At 45.4% G+C, this 17,863-nt stretch overlaps 1 protein-coding gene across 2 annotated transcripts in view; it reads left to right on the top strand.

Annotated features, from left to right (window-relative positions):
- The first annotated feature begins 316 nt into the window (after positions 1-316).
- Positions 317-17,863, top strand: part of ptprga (protein tyrosine phosphatase receptor type Ga) — a 298,438-nt gene continuing 280,891 nt past the window's right edge. Inside the window, exon 1 of one of the 2 annotated variants that reach the window (XM_053652631.1) lies at positions 317-947. In XM_053652631.1, the coding sequence (XP_053508606.1) occupies positions 848-947 (100 nt within the window). In that variant the 5' untranslated portion in view covers positions 317-847. The remainder of the gene's footprint in view (positions 948-17,863) is intronic. The other variant, XM_053652632.1, reaches the window with a different exon arrangement.

The following is a 17,863-nucleotide window of genomic DNA, read 5'->3' as shown; positions in this document are numbered from 1 at the left end:
GTGTGTGTGTGTGTGAGAGAGAGAGAGAGAGAGAGAATGAATCACTACACATGTTGCACTCTTCAGTTCATTTTTTTAAAGCAGAGTAGGAGAAATGTGCGGTTTCGGATGTAGGATCTTTCCGTGAAAATTTTTTTTTTTTAAATAAATAAATAAAAAGTGCAGGCGATTCCTCGGCGCTAGGATCCGGCGGCGGCGCGCGCTCTGCCTTTCTCTCTCTCTCTCTCTCTCTCTCTCCCCCCCTCTCTTTCTCCCTCCCTCCCTCTCTCTCTCTCTCTCTCCCTCCCTCCCTCTCTCTCTCTCTCTCCCTCCTTTTTTCTCCCGTGCCTGTTTGAAAGTCTCCGCCACACTTCGGCTACTTCCTGGATGGCGGAATGGAGAGCTTCCAGCGCCGCTGCTCCTCCGACTCTGCCTTCTCTTGTGCTCTGGCGTAAAAGCGTCGCGCGCTCGACTCCGCGCGCTTCACTGGCTTTGGCCGCGCGAGCGAAATCTCGTCCACTCCAGCTTCCACGCGCGCCGTCATGTCATGTTTTGTTTTGTTTTGTTTGTTTGTTTTTACCTCAGGAGTAACGGCTTGAGTAAACGCTCTGAGGGGCTTTAAGAAAAGAGAAAAGAAGAAGAAGAAGGAAAAACTGTTTCCTGGACGAACTTGACAGAAAATTTCCCCGAGTGATATCCGAAGCTTCCATCTGGCTAAAACAATAAATAAAAAAAAACAGTTACACTTTGTTTTGGACGCGTTTGCTTGTCTGTTTGTTTGTTTGTTTGTTTGTTTTTAAACCGGACGTTTTTAGGATAACTCAAGTCAACAGTTGCTCCGTGGCCGGCTGTCGATGTGCGCTGTGCCATGCCGAGGCTTCAGCAACCGGGTCGCTGCTGCTGCTGCTGCTGGATTCTGGCTTTAACGCTGGCAGCCTGCGCGCTCCTCCGGGCCCACGCGCATCCCGGTAAGTTTGCGCTTTTTTCTACGCGTCAAACATCGAAACATTCACTCCCTGTTTACATCTGTGAACTTTCTCCAACCTCCTGCGTCGAAACCGAAGAGCTTTAACCTCCTTTTTTCCCCTGTGGACACGACTCCGTTTCTTTTCCTCCCCATTTTTTTTTCTCTCTTTCCCCGAACTACCGGAATTATCCATAGCAACACATTCGCACTAATTTACTGCGCGTGAAAGGAGGATGATGATGATGATGATGATGATGTGTTGAAATCGAGCTCGTTATGAATGATGATTGTGCTACATTTCATGATCCAGAGCGTCCACTGTAATTGGTTACAGATTAACAGCTGTTTGCAGCCAACGGTCCTGCAGGGCTGCGTTTGATTTTCAAACCAGAACCGTTATTTCCGTTATTTATACATTTCTCACGAGCCTCCTCACATCCCAGTCACACTCGTTACAACTGATTCATCATGGAGTAGACACTAACTTACAAGGATGACTAACAGGGCAGGAATGCACAGCGTGTTTCCCTCCTATTTACCTTAATAATAATAATAATAATAATAACAACAACAACAACAACAACAACAATAATAATAATCTTTCATGTGGATATAAATAGGCTGCCAGGGCTCGTGCAGAATTCCCCTTCATGCTGCAGTGAAGTTGGTATTCAATATACGCTATTAATACCTAATCCATTCTATATAAAATGTGTGTATATGATATATCAAATATAGAGGTTCTGTGCATCTGTTTTGTTTTTATTTTGTTGAGAAAATGCACGGTGTAGCTGTGTGGGGGAAAAAAACCCAAACAAACCAAAAAAAAAACCGTTTCCGTCTCACGCGCTACATAAAGAATGTTGCAGCCCCGAGTGATAAAGCGCGTCCTCGCTGCAAACACACACGAACACCATACTGTAGATCAGCCTTATTTTGTGAGTTACCGCTGCACGTGCGTCTGTGCTTCCACCGACAGCACGTCAGGCAGCGACTGCGCCACAGTGCACGCGCATCTCCGTGTGTTCCCACAGCCATCTAGCATGATGGACATGAATGCCATGCATGGTTCCTCTCAGACAGACGATGGTGTATGGTTGGGCATAACGTACTGTAAAGTGCAGCCACTTGAAGATCCAGTGAGTTTGTGTACAAGGGTGTACTGGATCCTTCCTGAACGAACTAGTCCTGGGGTCGCACCAGCCATGCAGGACTGCAGTCGTGCACCTCGGATCAGGTTTACCGAGATGCTTTAGACACAGTCGGTTGTCGTAATGTTGGTGGAATCGATCCGTGGTTTGTATTCTTGTTTTGACACTCTGCATAAGATGCAAATAAATCTGCAATCAAATTTTTTATTTATTTTTTCCACCTTCCGCCTCGTCTGACCCACTTCTGGACGACGTGATCGTTCGCTGCAATCAGTGTGGCATCTCATTTGCCAGATTTTTGCATACAGCAGTGAATCCCCTAGCGCGTGTGTCCCTGTTTCTGTTCATAAAAAAAAAAAGGAGAAGAAAACAGGAACAGCAGTATTAATGGAAATGACATAACTCCGAGCAACCCTGGCTTTGATGTATGTATGGGAAGTGTACTGCCAGCCCTGGTTACGCATGCTTGCTGTGTTTGAGTTGCCGGTCTCGAACATTCATTTTCCATTCCGTCTGATTCGAGTGCTTGAGAAGAGACGGCCTGGGGAGACTCGGATCCAGGGTGCTGTCTTCAAACAGAGAACCCAAAATCTTTACTTTTCAAACAGACATGAGCTTTTACTAGTAATGAGCGTTCCATAAATAAGGCATTGACGCCAACGGGCAAACGCCGTCTTCGTGCACCTGAAGATACTGAAGTTATATGACTCACTCTCTCCGGGTGCACTTCTCAATTTCAAATTCTAGCAAATGGCAGGGTTTGAGGAATGAAAGTACATGCACAGAACACCCGTTTTCTGTTTTATGTTTTTTTGTTCTTTCTTTTTTTTCAATGATTTATTTTTCACTCGGCTGCACTACTGAAGTCAGGCCAGGTAGGACAGAGAAACTCATCGAAGATGTACCGTTTTAACGCACCCCCGTCGTCCATCCGGCCCGTTCTACTTTCCGACAGATCGCTCCCTGTCCTGGTTGGGTGACATTTCTCCTCCTGTCTGTCTCTAACAGACCTGTTCGTAACTCGGGGACGAGACAGCCGAGGGTTGTTGTGTTTTGTTTTTTTTATCTTTTTCTTTTCTTTGTCATACTCGGCTGATGCTGCTGTGACGGAGACGAGGTTTTAGGAGATGGAAATGGAAATGCCTCCGTTTTATTATTATTTCTCCTCCCTATCGAGTGCACAATGTGTGAATGTTTGTCTGAGGAGGAGACGAACGGTAGTTCTGGAGCTCGCTGCAGGGTGTCTCGTGGCCCGTGCCTGCTTTCAGTCACGCGCCAACAGAGCGTGTCTTAATAAAGAGGCGTCTCGTGTCTCAGGTAGCCTGTGTGGCATGAACTAAAACAGTCTGGTCCGTGAAGGTTTGGAGTGAGTCGGTGCAGGTCGTTGAACGTTGAAGTGTACTACAGCTGAAATGATTCAGAAGACATACGAGGACTTGATCAGGCTGTCGTCATGATTATAACACAAATCCGGTCGCCTTCGTTTTATCATTCTGCTCCGGTACCTGACTAATATACCTCTATAGTAGTTCAGTCCTTATAGACATATCTATCTATGTCTCACTCTGGCATAAGTAGCGTCTATGGACAGAGTGCTCCAAACTGTTATTTCTGAGGCGAGAGGACCAGCGCACCATGCATCATGACTCGATAGTAATTTAAATTTAATTTAAATCTCTTAAGAGGCGTCAGACTCGCAGCCTTCATGAATTTCCTCCTTCTTTTATGTGGGCCGTGGAAGCGTATCTGCGCCTAATAGAAGAGGATGATTTGCTAAACGTCCGCTCGCTATCGGCCACTTAAATCCCCGAGCCTCTGGAGAGTTCCAGAGATCTAGTCTGGCGCGCTTGATATTTGGGATGCGCGGGCCGGCCCCTGGAACGACATCCTCATCATCCTCATCACGCTGTCCTCGTCTCATTATCGAGCGCGTTAGCGTCGCGCTGAGTTCGCCGCCGTACGGCCGCTCGGGTAACAGGTTTATGAAAATGTAGGCTGTAAGGAGACTCTGAAGAGGCTACGAAGAGTTTCACCGTGTCCGGTGTGTATGCTGTGTAGAGAAAATGTAGGAAGCGTTCTTGTCAGGCAGTCCGTTTCTTTCCGTGCCTTAATTTCCGTGCTTAATGAAGTGTGCGTGCGGGGGGAAAACGCTCGTCTCGGCTTCAAATAGTGCTCTGCGCTCGCACCTTCCATTGTTCCATGCCATTGTTTCCATGAGGGCCTGCTGAGGTCTTTTTCTATAGGTGTGTATATATATATATATAATTATATTTACATGGGAAGGGTGGGTACTTCCCATAATTCTCTCACAGGTTCTCTGTGTGATGTATTATTTTTAGGATTGTGCAGCTTTGAAAAGTGAGTGCTTTTCTTTCTTTTCCCCTCCCTCCTGGCCCTGTTTGATTCGTTCCACTAAGGCCTGCTTGGCTTGCTGTCCGAACCTTATGTGGGCAGAAGGCCGATTTCATGCCGCTTCATTATCCCAGCTCAAACAGCGAGCGACGCGGCCAAAGCCGTCTGCGTCCTCGCCGTTTAACTATACTCCACGTCTTTACTCCCTCGGCTGCGCTTTCACTCCTTCGCCTCTTTCTCGGGTTCATTTAATATTCCAGTTAATTCAAAGGAGTTATCGGTGTGGCTCTTTTCGGTGTTTTTGCGAGTCGTCTAAGCAAAGCAACCAATATCAGATCTCTTTTAGTCTCCGTTTTAATGATCCGTGCGACAGGCGGAAAAATACAAACCACACGACTCAATAGCTAATCGCACGGGGGGGAAATAAAGCATACGTTCAAGGAGAAAAGTTCATCAGTAAATAGAGGAGACACTCAAAGAAAATAGGATTTTTTTTTTTCTTTTCAGTCAGTCAGCATTAAACCTTTTTTTTTTTTTTTTTTTTTTTTAAACTAGTGACAGTTTTGTCGTGATCTATTAAGTGACTGCTTCGTTTAATACTCTGTTTCGCAAATGTGTATATAGAATGATTTTTTTTTCCATTTGAAAGTCCCCTAGCAGGAGTGTGAATTTGCTCACAGACCCTTGCCGAGCGCACTTTAGATGATCACCACCATTAATTCAACACTGTTGGACAAGCTCACTCGAGGTCTTTTGTGAAACGGCGTCGACTTCATCCATCACTCTGTGGCTTTCTCCTTCACCTCATAAATTATTTTACTTTTCTACCTCCATTGATTCCGGATCTTATATATATATATATATATATATATATATATATATTTTATTCCTTTCGGCCTGGCGGTTGATGCTTCTCTTCCAGCTGGCAGTGATTTGTACCCTGATCAAACATTTAGAGTGAAAACCTGCGGCGTCGACTCTTTTACTTTAAACGACGCGCCGTCGAGCCTCGTTTTCCACCTGCTCGAATCGCTCTCAAAAGCCTCTCCGAAATATTCCGCCGCCAAAAGTTGCTTTTTTTTTTTTTTTGGCCCCAATGTAGCTTTTTATCTGAAGTTTGGATTTCACTAGCGTGCTTTTGATGACTTCACCTTCACCAGAATATTCACAGAGAATATTCACTCGATGAAACCTGTTCACATGTGTGTATATATATATATATATATATATATATTTTTTTTTCTGCTGACTTTTTGAAAATATTGCTTACCATTTCTATAAAAAGAAAACACGCCTTCTTCAAAAGGTGCACGTTACCCTGATGAACCGAGACGAACCGTTGAATAAGGTGCCGAAGAAAGAAAAGGCTCTATCACTCCTACACTCTGCCCAGCCCTTTGAAAAGCGTCCGAACGAGTTGCGTAGTTCGAGGTCTAGACGTGTGTGTCGGGGAAACGAAGAGCCGGTGAAGATTAGCGCGAGTGCGAGGGATCTCAAAGCATCGTCACGTGGCAGGGAACGTGCCTCGTCAGAGCTGGATCTGTTGTGGTAGATTAGGGGAAAGGAAAGGAACACGTTGGGGCATTTTGAGCATGTATACGCAGTGTGTGTATATCTGTCGTTAGAGAGTCTGGCACTTTCCGTCACTAAACATGGCCGAGAATTGCCTACTTCAACAGGAAGTGGTCGTTCGATTGAACCGGAAATGACCAACAGCAGCAGCAAACAAGTGCAGGGATATTCTTACCGTTGATAATCCTAATCATTGATCTAATTTGAACTGGTTCACATTTTGAGTAGTGCCATGAGCTCGGAACAGATGAGACGTCTGTTTTGAATTCGACGCAGGGAGAATTAGCACGTTTCTCTGCGTAATCATCTTTAAACGTTTTTTTACATTTTTATTTTTTAAACAAGCCAGGTCACTAAGAGCATAAATAAAACGTGAAAACGCCACCATTTCTGATCTAACGTCCGTAGCACGTCAGTGGTCCGATACGCTGCCTTCAGCTGACATTTACATAAACAAATGCATGTGATCGGACGAGCAGTAACCGGCTGAACGCCGACACGGTTGACGTTTAGAAAACGTGAGTCGCTGAAGTCGCTGTTCCCCCACAGATTTATCCGCTCTTTTACGGTATTTTGTTTCAAGAATTCGGTTGGGTCCGTGATCTAGACGATTCGCCGTGTCTTCCATCCAAATCTCGACTCTAGTGAACCATTTAAACAGACAGCGGGACGTGATTTCCACGTGCTCTAGCGATGCGTTATTCTCATCGCTGAGTGCTTTGCCGAACACGCCAGGTGTAACTGGAGCTGAGAATGAAATGGCAGTCGCGTGGCCTTGTTCTGCTGCATATGCAACCTTTTTCTTTTTTTCTTTGCGCCGTTCTGTTCGATGCTGTGCCGTTGATGCGTCTGGGCTCTGGATATTAGCGCCTCGGCAGCGATTGCTTCATTACTCGTCCTTCACTTAAGCCTCAAAAAAAAGAGAAAACAAGAAACTATTAGACACCCTCCCCGCTGCATCCCATCAGCCGAGTGATTTTGTGCGTGTGTGTGTGTGTGTGTGTGTGTGTGTGCAGAGATATACTTGGTAATGTCATGAGGTTTTCTGGGATTTCTCCGAATGGCCATTTTCACAGTCGTAGTGCATTAGCGCTGCATTAGGGACCGAGTGAAAAAGCTGGTCTGGTTACAAGCGCGTCACTCACTCCATTTGGCCCGGTTAAGAGCGCGAAGGAGCTTGCAAGAGGAAAAAGAAAACGAGAGAAAATAAGAAGAAGAAGGGAGAATAACCGCATGCCACGCGGCGGCGTGCCGGGAGAGTCGCGTGTCTCATTAAATTTTCGCAGCGGCGTTGGTTTTTCCACTTTAATGCTTGGGAGGACACTGCGTTTCCTCCAACTAAGAAAGAGAGGGAAAGAAAGATCCCGGCCCGTGGACTCAACCCAATTTGTCTTACTTCTGCTGATTCTGTTCATACTACAGTGGTCTTTCTCTCCCTGCCTTGTTTTGTTTTGTTTTGGGGTTTTTTTGGTCTGGTTTTCCACCCAAATTGGCATGGATTTTTTTTTTTTTCCTTCCCTTTTTTTGTATTTTTTTTTTCTTTCCCTCTTCTGTTTTCCCAGGCAGTTCGGATCTGCGAGCAGTGATCAGTCATCCTGCTATTGAGACTACGCAGAGAATGGCTCATGATCAAAGTCTGTCTGCTCTGATTTATTCCAGCCGTAAGACTCACTCAGCGTAGAGTGTAGTGGCTTTGGAGAACAGTAGTGTTCGGTCTCTTATTCTTACTTTCTTTGTGTTCTTTTTGTGTGTCTGTCTCCGGTTCCTTTCAGCGAGAAAGGAACGGCGGTCTGAATCGGGGACGCACCGCTGATCTGGGGCCGTCTGGTACGGCGCTCATGTTCTGACGTTACGTACGATACTACACGATATAGGACGGGTGTACAAACCGATGACGCAAAATGACAGCAATTCGGACAGGTTCATCTCCCTACGGTACGACTATCAACCGCAGCTTTACTAGAGAGCGCATGCAAAGGTATTGCCAAGAAACTGTCGCATGCGAGAGCACTTGACTTCTGCGAGCACTGAGCGCTGCGACACGCCATCTTCCCGTCCTCTCACTCGTCAGGATTTTTTTTCAAGGTGTGGGCTTTCGTTTTTATTGACCACGCTCTCTCAGGCCCGGTTTACACGAGGGGGTTTTCATTTTAAAATGCATAACTGTTGCTACCGTTACTCCTGTCGTCAACACTACTCCGCCGTTTTCGACCCTCGTAAACGGAGACCCGGTTTAGTTTGAAAACTCCTGGCTCGCGTTTCAGTGTAAACAGACCAAAACGAAGGCGTGGCGGCCTACGTTCGCCCCCCGATGGGGTCTTCTGGATCATCGCATATCCTTCCCTGATTCGTCAAGCCCCTACAATATGACCATTAGGTGGTAGAGTGGATTGTCTGCTAATCGTAGGGCTGGCGGTTCGATTCCCGGCCCACATGAAGCGGATTGAAGTCCTTCTTATTGGCAAGTCCTTGGGCAAGACACTGAGCCCCAAGTTGCTCCCGATGGCAAGCTAGCGCCTTTCATGGCAGCTCTGCTACCATTGGTGTGTGAGTGTGTGTGAATGAGAACCAGTATAAACCGCTAAGGTTTAAAAAGCGCCATATAAGTGGAGACCATTACTCTACCTTGACCGTATACACAACAACACTGAGACTGTACTGAGCTTTCCTGGCTTTTTTGTAGTCTTAGCAGCCATCGTGCAGTTAAATTCTATATTTTATAATACTGCAGCTGCCTACACGCACAAGACGCGTTCTACGATTAGACCAGTCGGCAGCGAATCTCATTTCGAGCCGCGTAAGCCCTACACGGAACGCCGGTCGGGACTAGCAACCGACTTCCTGTTCACACTTGTGCACGAATGGTCATGTGACCCGCGTATTCGGTCGCGTAGTGTAGACGGAGATGGTTTCTGAAACCCAGCGGGAACGCCAGCGTGGACGAGGATCGTTTCCATTTTGAAACGCGGTTTGTGAACAGGGCCTCACAGCGTCTGCGTGCTCAGATCGGCTCTCTGCACCGCAGATCGTGCTTCGACACTGTAAAATTCATTGCTAGCGGTACGTCAACATAAACAGCTCAATAAAACGTTCCATGACACCCTTGATTGATTCATTCCACATAGGTTCAGCATGAACATGCGGATAAAATGGCATGCCGAGTCAAAACATTAGCACGCCCTCTTCTAGACACTAATTACAGGCATCACTGATGTTTTTCTGCACTCTGTGTGTGTGTGTATGTGTGTGTGTGTATATGTATGTATATATATATATATATATATGTACATACTGTATATGACGTGATCATGTGTGTTTGATTAGCCACGTGTGCATTATCACATCACCGGTATTGTAAAATGATATTTAAATCTGGAAAGGTTCCAGGATGCAGAACATGTCCTGATGTGTGTATTGTAAAAAAAAAAAAAAAAAAAAATTTCACACGAGCAAAGGTAAATGTCACCATGTGACTGTGAGGTTGAACTATTTTCCCTCTCTTTTAGTGCCGGTATTAAAACATTAAGCTTGGAGCATCGGGCAAGCGTGAAATCAGACTGGAAAGTGGAAATTCTTCCTCATCCAGTTATTACAGTCATGGCTCGGCGTGACCTCTTAAGACCTTTCACTATTCACAGCACATTTTCTGGGAATAATGGGAGGTCTTCTATGTTCTAGCCCTCTCTTTTCCTTCTCTCTCTCTCTCTCTCTCTCTCTCTCTCTCTCTCTCTCTCGCTCGCTCTCATTTACTAATCAAGATTCCCCAAGCCAACATGTTGAAGGTGGTTCACTTCTCACTCCTCCGAACCAGATGTCTAACAGATGGGCCTCTCCGTTTTCACCCGGGGGACTTCTGGAGTTTCCGTCCTCCTTCATACCCTCGTTCTTGCTTGTCCCTCTTTCTTTCTGTCTTTCTGTCTGCAACCTCATTTCAACATCCCCTCTTTTTCCATCAGCGGTTCTGTTTATTTATTTATTTTTAAACAGCCTGAGTAAGTCGAAAGGCCGTTTCTAGTTGAAGGCTTTGGCCGGCGCGTTCCTCCATCCCTCACGGTGAAGACAAGCGCCTGTGTTCCACCTGAACCCCCTCTGGATTTACGCCGCAGCCGCGGCCATCTTTCTTCCGTTAATCACCCCGAGGGCTCGATGAACGAGCCGCCGGGGAAAATCGAACGGAGATTGGTCAGGCAGAAAGGAGAGAGGAGAGGAGAAAATCGAGGTGGAGAGGGAAGGAAGGAAGGAAGGTAGGGGAGGGCCTTTAGTCAGAGAGGAGACGAGAGCAGAGAAGGAGCGTGGATGAGAGGAGAAGAGAGAACAGCGCTAGGGTGTAGAAGAGGAGGAAATAGAGGCTGAGAGAGGGAATAGGAAGTCGAGGAGAAATTAAGAGTGTAATGATCATGAGTAGAGAAGCGAGAAAGGAAAGGGGACACGTGGTGATGTGAGAGACTAGATGGAGAGGGGGTGGATGAGAAAAGGGAGGAAGGAGGAAAAAATGTAAGTGTGGAATGGAAGGGAGAAGAAGAAGAAAAATGAGAGGGAAGTAAGAGGGGAAAGAAAAATGAAAGGAGTTGAAGAAAAACAGAGGAAATGGAGATGTGGAAAAATGAGATGGAAGAAGGAAAGGGAAATGAAAGATTAGAGTGAGGAAAATAAGAGAAGGAGATATTAGAGAACATCTCCAAGTCACTGTATCTCACTTTACCTCCCCCATCACACACACACACACACACACACACACACACACTCGCACTCTCTCCACAGCCAGATACGAGCCAAACAACGGCGGGGTCCCAATCGTGAGCGTTTGAGTGAACGGCTGAGCGAGCGAGTGAACAGACCTGCTCCTGTTTAGCAGTGTAAACAAGCTCCTGCTTCGTCTGCCATCTGTGTTCATCACCGAGGCCTCGAGACAAAATAACACCTGCAGCTTCATCGTGACTCCACGGCCAAACGCAACATCAAAGTCGCGCAGTTTACCCAAAGACAAATGTACACAACTTTATTTGGCACGGGTTCGTTTTTCGCTCCTCATCTACGTAACGTCCTGCGGTGTCACGTGATGTCTCTACGGCCAGAATGGTGTGTGTGTGTGTGTGTGTGGACTGTTCCACAATGGAGGAACTTTTTTTTTTTTCAAATGGCATATAAAACTGGTCATCCTGGTCAGTACAATTAACGTTTGCAGAGTAACACGGGTAACCTGATCCTGATTTATTTATTTATTTATTTATTTATTTATTTTATTTATTATAAAAAATAAAAACACAAATGGTAACAAACACCTACAGTCAAGCACTGTGGTTTGTTTTTATGAGGCTGTTGATTTTTGCATACATTCTGCCTCTTAGATATTTATACTCATCCAGAATAAATGACTGACCTGACTTTACAACAAAACAAAAGAGCACTGAGAGAGAGAGAGAGAGAGAGAGAGAGAATCACAATTAATGTCTGTTTTCAAGTGAAATTTTATGAATAAATGAATCTGTAATGGGTCCATATTTACTGCGCTGAAGTGTCATGAATTATGGAAACTCATGATTGTGACCAAAGGCGAATCCATCCGTTGTACAGCGGCCGTCGCGGAATCATTGATTGCGTCTGGAAAGCAATCAGGAAATGACTAATTATAACCAAGAGGAGGGGGAGGAAGAAAACGGAGGGAAAACTTGCCATGGGCCAGAGTTTGAGCGACTCGTTCACCTCAGCGTGATAGGACGAGGCCCGAGGCGCGACGAGCTTTCACTGTCTGACATTTCACCCTCTCTTCCATTCTTCCTGCTTTCCCGAGGCAGTGCCGATGTTTTGGCCAGACAACAGGTTTTCTGTAATGCCTCTTTGAGGCACTTCGCCTCGACAGCCCGTTGACGAGCATTCACGGAACGATCCAGAAAGGAAATCTAATTACCATTAAAAACAGCCCGATAGCTCTGGGGTCTATTAGCTAAAACGAATGGAAAGCATTCACGACAGCAATCTCTCTCTCTCTCTCGTTCTCTCTCTCTCTCTCTCTCTCTCCTCTCTTTTGTCCTGTGCTTTCAGTGGTCACACAGGCCCAGTCCTTGCCAAAGGCACTTTTTCACACTGTCTCTGGCTCTGTCTCGCTCTCTGTCCGTCGTTTCTTGCTCTGGTGTTCTCCGTCTCGTTCAGCGTATGCTGTGTCCCAAACGCTACAATTCGTGTCTGGTTCACGTTCGTGCCGAAGCCTCCCACACAAAGCCTCCCAACGCTTTCATACAGTGTTCATACAGGCCCATAATGCACGGCAAGACAGGATCAATTTGAGCTTAAATGGCCGTGAGCAACAAATCGCCTTAGCGCACAGGATTGAACTATAAAAAAAAAATTAAAAAAAAGGCATAAATTTAGCGGTGTGATCTGGAGGTCATATTTCTTTAGCTCAGTGTGTTGACCTCACACAAACCACATATTAGCAAATTATCCATCAGGCTATTATCTAGCGACTAACAATAGCACAAAGGTTGCGGTCTATTTTCCATGATCATTATGATGTAGTATCTAAGTGTTCTTGAATTCCATACGGGGATTTTTTAAATGTGGTTTTTTTTTTTTTTTTTTTTTCTTTCCTCTGGCATTGAGCAAGAGATTCATTCGGTAAAGGTTGGAGGAATTCAGCTGAAATTATATTACAGGTGGAGTTCCCAGCAGAAATGTCATATGAAATCCTGTTAGCGTGTTCTGACTAGCTAGATGGCAGTACATAAAGCTTATCTGTGTATAAAGTAACCCTCAGTCACATTGGCTGACCTTAAAGAAGCAGCTGTTTGGGCTGTGAGTAAATTGTGTGAATGTAAGTGTGTGTTTGTTAGCATGCTGGTGTACAGTAGTCGGCGAACACCCCGGCAGCCCCCTACACACACACACACACACACAGCGGGCTATTGAATTGCCGAGGAAGTGTTTGGGCCATGCAGCAGATGGCGGGTAACAAAATATCATTCCATTTCCGCTCTGAGCCGCGCCGGCAGCCAAATGATAATCGAAAACTCTCGGCCTCTGGCCGTAATGAGATTCGCTGACCTTATTACTAGCCACTGCAGAACGGGGAAAAGTCTATATACAGAGATAGGATGTAGGAAAAAAATTCTCTGAGCAGTGTGTGTGTGTGTGTGTGTGTGTGTGTGTGTGTTTCACTGATTTTGCATCTGTAACAGTGTCAGCATTTTGTTTTCATATGCTCCACTATGAAATATCACACTTCGCTATTGTGCTACAGTCGTAAATCTAATTTGGGTATATGGAATTTTCATTCACTTTCCATGCTGACTTTTATTTTCATTGTCGATATATATAGTAAAATATAAACGTATATATTCATATATTTAAAAAATACTAAAAGATCATTTCAATACTAGATCTTGTAATAAATAAAATACTGTTTTGAAAAATATTTTCCTGTTTTTTTTGTCTTTAATATATCAAGTATATTTAATGCATACTTCCATCCAGCCATCTTCTATACCGCTTATCCTTCTTCAGGGTCACGGGGAACCTGGAGACTATCCCAGGGAGCATGGGGCACAAGGCGGGGTACACCCTGGACAGGGTGCCAATCCATCGCAGGGCACAATCACATACACATTCCCACACCCACTCATACACCACGGACACATGCCAATCAGCCTACCATGCATGCCTTTGGACTGGGGGAGGAAACCGGAGTACCCGGAGGAAACCAGGGAGAACACAGGGCCACGGTGGGAATCGAACCCCTAATCCTGGAGGTGTGAGGCGAACCACTAAGCCACCGTGCGCCCTAATGCATACTTTAATACCCTATTATTATTAGGAGGAACATATTAGATATTGTAGTAGTAGACGTTTGTTTGTTTGTTTGTAACAGGATCATTTCGCACTCATTCGCACCATTAATGATTCTTTTTGTTTTGTTGGGTTTTTTTCTTTCCACTCTACAAGCCACATAAGTCGTTGTAAAAATCCCCTGGATCACGAACCCGTTCAAACTCAGGATTACTCATCCAGAACACGAGGCAGCTCAGCATGTTGGAACGTATTTTCGGACCTCGGATCCTTTTTAGAGCAGTGAGGTGCCCGAGAGCGTGCAGGTGATCCGACAGGACTCGCAGAATAAAATAAAATAAAATAAAAATGACCTCATCTCCCCACTCCTGCATTATCAACAGCGCTTCACTCTTCCCTCAGGTCAGCAGACTAATGGCCTGGTTTCTCTCACCCCGCTGATCCCATATTATTTTTCCACCCATTGATCAAGCGGATGTGCTTTCTAGGAATTCTCATACCAAGGGGTTGATCTAGTTGGGAGTATATTGGGTTTTTTTCTGCTCCAGAGAGGTTTGGCCTTCATCCATGGAAAGCATATTAGTGGATGTAACTGCATGTTCTTTTTGGTTTGCCAGGGAAATTTCACCCTCGACTAACCTAATGTATTCAAATCTGTGCTTTAAAGGAGTAGTAGGAGTGAATATTCATGATATTCCTCATCTGCAGTGTCATATAGCTTGAATTCCATCCACACTGCTGTACTGGAGTGTGTGTCAGGCCTGTTCATGCACTAGGTACTCTGTACTGCGTCAGTTTTTCCGTTGTTTTAGAGGCACGTGTATCAGTGTGTGCGTGCATGTATTATTTTTCTAATTCTTCTTCAGGATGGACATTTTGATAGACACGCTCCTCTCTCCATTTCTTTCACCAACACGATACGCTTTAGGACGACAAGCTAATCTCTGGAGCAGCTCGCTTCATGTGAGTCATAGTTATCAATCCAAACAAACAAATGTCATCCCTAAGCCGGCGGATAAGTCCACTCCATTCAGAGGACTGCAGTTATTTCCTCTTCCCCTCCTTCCCGTTATCAGGTCCATCTCCGATTTTCATTATCTCTTTGCACGGACATAACGGGACACACGGAGATGGAAAGCGCCATGGGGGGCTAAGCTTCGGATCTGGCCCACGACTGATAGCAAGCTTTGAGGGGGGTGGGGGGGGGACGAGGATTTCAGGAGTCGAGTTAAATGTTGTGTCACTAGGTGGATTTTCTGAGGAAAGAGCCGAGAGCCTGTATCTAGATCACAAGTCCCGGGTTTGGAATATCGGCTTACGGTGGAGTCTGCGAAAATTTGTGTCTAGTTAGCTCTGCGTCTAATGATGCGGTGTCCTTGCCAAGGGTTCATCTGGATCGTCCGTGAACCATAAGAGCAATATATGATCCGTTCCCCCGCTCATGAAAAAATCCGAATAAGTGCAAGAGGAAGGGAAAGGGGGAAGGGATGAGTGAATGGGGGAGGGAAAGGAGAATCGAGATCGCTATAGAGTAAGTCAGGGTCAAGGAGTGGCCACTTGCTGAACATTGCTTAAGTGCTCGGGGGGGGGAGGCAGTATCATAGCTAGATCAGTGTTTTCCTGATAATATAGTATTGCTCTCTGAGGATATGACTTCGGCTGGTGCTGGCCTTGGTTTTACACGGGAAATTCATACAGGTTTTGTTCTTGGGGCTTGATTCATGTGGGCGTTCCTCTAAACAGCAGCAACAGCAAGGACGTCACCCTTAATGTATTCCACTCAGAGTATGTGTGTGTGTGTGTGTGTATGTGTGTGTGTGTATATATATATATATATATATATTCAAAAATGAGTGGAATGTTTTTTTCTAAATATTCTACATATCTCTTTCACCAACTGTTTTTTGAGAATTTGTCTTAAAATGCTCCTCGCGGTAATTCTGCTGCAGGTACAGAAGCGTGACGTCGTATAGAGCTGGTGTTGAACTGGTTTAAGGCTGATTTCTACACCTCTAGCCATAAGGTTCACCAAGTACATCGTGCTGACCGACGACAGCCTGGAAATCCCTGAAGCCGATGCTCTGATATCTATTTAACGGTGCTTTCGAGGTATTCGTTCGGATTGCCGGCCCACCAGGGACTGAGGAGCTTTGTGTTTGAACGAGTTTACATCATCACCGCATTTCTCATGGTCACGTTCTTCAGTGTCCAGAGCGGATCGGTCGTGCTCCAAGTTTAGCCACCACGCATTAATAAAGAGTGGCTGTGGCTCTCAAACACAACCACGACCGAACGCCGGTTAGCAAAAAGCTACGTCTTGAGTCGTGTGGAATTGTCTTCGGAGTGATTTTATACAAACGGGCTATTAAGAATATTAATCTGTGCGCTGTATATTTGTTTGGTAAGACTCCTCGTTAACAATGCATTTTCTTTATTTCTTTCCCCATGCGTTCTTTTAACTCCAAAGAGTCTTCCCCTAGTCGTTTTTAAAAGTTGTGTATATACTTGAAAATATGATCTAAAACTCCTGCCGTGTTGCCCACCACTCCATTCTGTCAATATGCTGGACAGCCTGTCTTCCTACTTCTTTAACACAATACATCGTCGAGGAACAAAACCAGGCGTTTGCGATACAATAGTCTCTTGAGTGATGGCTCGGGATGGAAGAAAGCGGCAGAAGAATGGACATGAATAGGATTAAGTGCGATGGGAGGAGCGCATTAGTAGTAGGTCAGCTCCCTTACTAGCACCAGTCACTTTCTCTAGTGGTCTAATCAGATTAATTAGCACTCATCAGACACACTTACACACTGTCAGCGGACAAAAAAGGGATACTATTCAAAGAGAGGCGGGGGTATGTGTGTGTGTGTGTGTGTGTGTGTGTGTGTGTGTGTGTGTGTGTGTGCGTCTTAGCAGAGCTCCTTTGGTGATGACTGACATGCTTTAAGCTGTCCCCTGGCAACGTGAGCTGATTAGCCAAACGGTTCAGCTGCGATAGCATCCCCGTCATGTACATGAGTTCTACTAACACGTGAGCAAAATGTTGCACTCTGGCTCCACTGTGAGGTTTAAGAATCAAGGATGTGAAAATGTGTTAGTGTTTAGAGCGTGTGTGTGTGTATATATGTTCTACGCCAAGGCTGAGGAGTGATGCACGGCGATGCTGATGGGAATTGAATTCGCTGAGCTGGGAATGGGATTTGGTTTCAGAGCAAACTCATAAATGATGTTGGCTAAATGGATTTGTAATGCCTTTTCATGAAGGTGGTTGGCCAGCTAAAACTGTTTGACAAAAACGTTAATGCATGTCGCGCTCGAGCCGTCTCTGCTGTGTTTGCACAGGGGGGAGAAAACTTATATCTACAAGTATAACCAGGCCAAGTATGGCCAACTTAAACCGACTGTAAATACATTATTTAGTTATTTATTTATTTATTTAATATATTTTTAATTGCATATAAACATTTCCTAAACACTTGATGCAGTTAACCAATCAGCCAATCATGTGGCAGCATCACAGTGCATAAAATCATGCAGATACAAGAGAAGAGCTTCAGGTACTGTTGATATCAAACCTCAAAATGGGGGGAAATTACTTTAACTATGGTATATTGTATGGGGCTGATTTGGGAATTTTAAAAATGACCTGCTGATCACTTGGGCTTTTCACGCACGCCATTCTCTTACACGGTGCCAAAAAACAGAAAACATCCAGAGAACAGCGGTTCTGAGGACAGAAATGTTTCACTGATGAGAGAGCCAATCTTTACAACTGGGCCGAGCAGAAATGCATCTCAGAACGCACAACACATCGAACCTTGAAGCAGATGGGCTCCGAGAGCAGAAGACAACGTCGGGTCAGCCGAGAACAGAGATCTGAGGCTACAGTGTGCACAGGCTCACCCAGACCGGACAGTTAAAGACTGGAGGACTATCAGCTGGCCTGATGAATCTTGATTTCTGCTACGATACGAATATGGTCGGGCCCGAATCGAGCGTCAGCAGCTTGAAGCCGTGGACCCAGCCTGCCTTGTGTCAACAGCTCAGGCTGGTGTTGGTG

Source organism: Ictalurus furcatus, chromosome 21, assembly GCF_023375685.1.
Source record: "Ictalurus furcatus strain D&B chromosome 21, Billie_1.0, whole genome shotgun sequence".
Taxonomy (NCBI): domain Eukaryota; kingdom Metazoa; phylum Chordata; class Actinopteri; order Siluriformes; family Ictaluridae; genus Ictalurus; species Ictalurus furcatus.
Note: the sequence above shows the minus strand (reverse complement) of the source record. Positions and strands in the feature narration are given on the sequence as shown.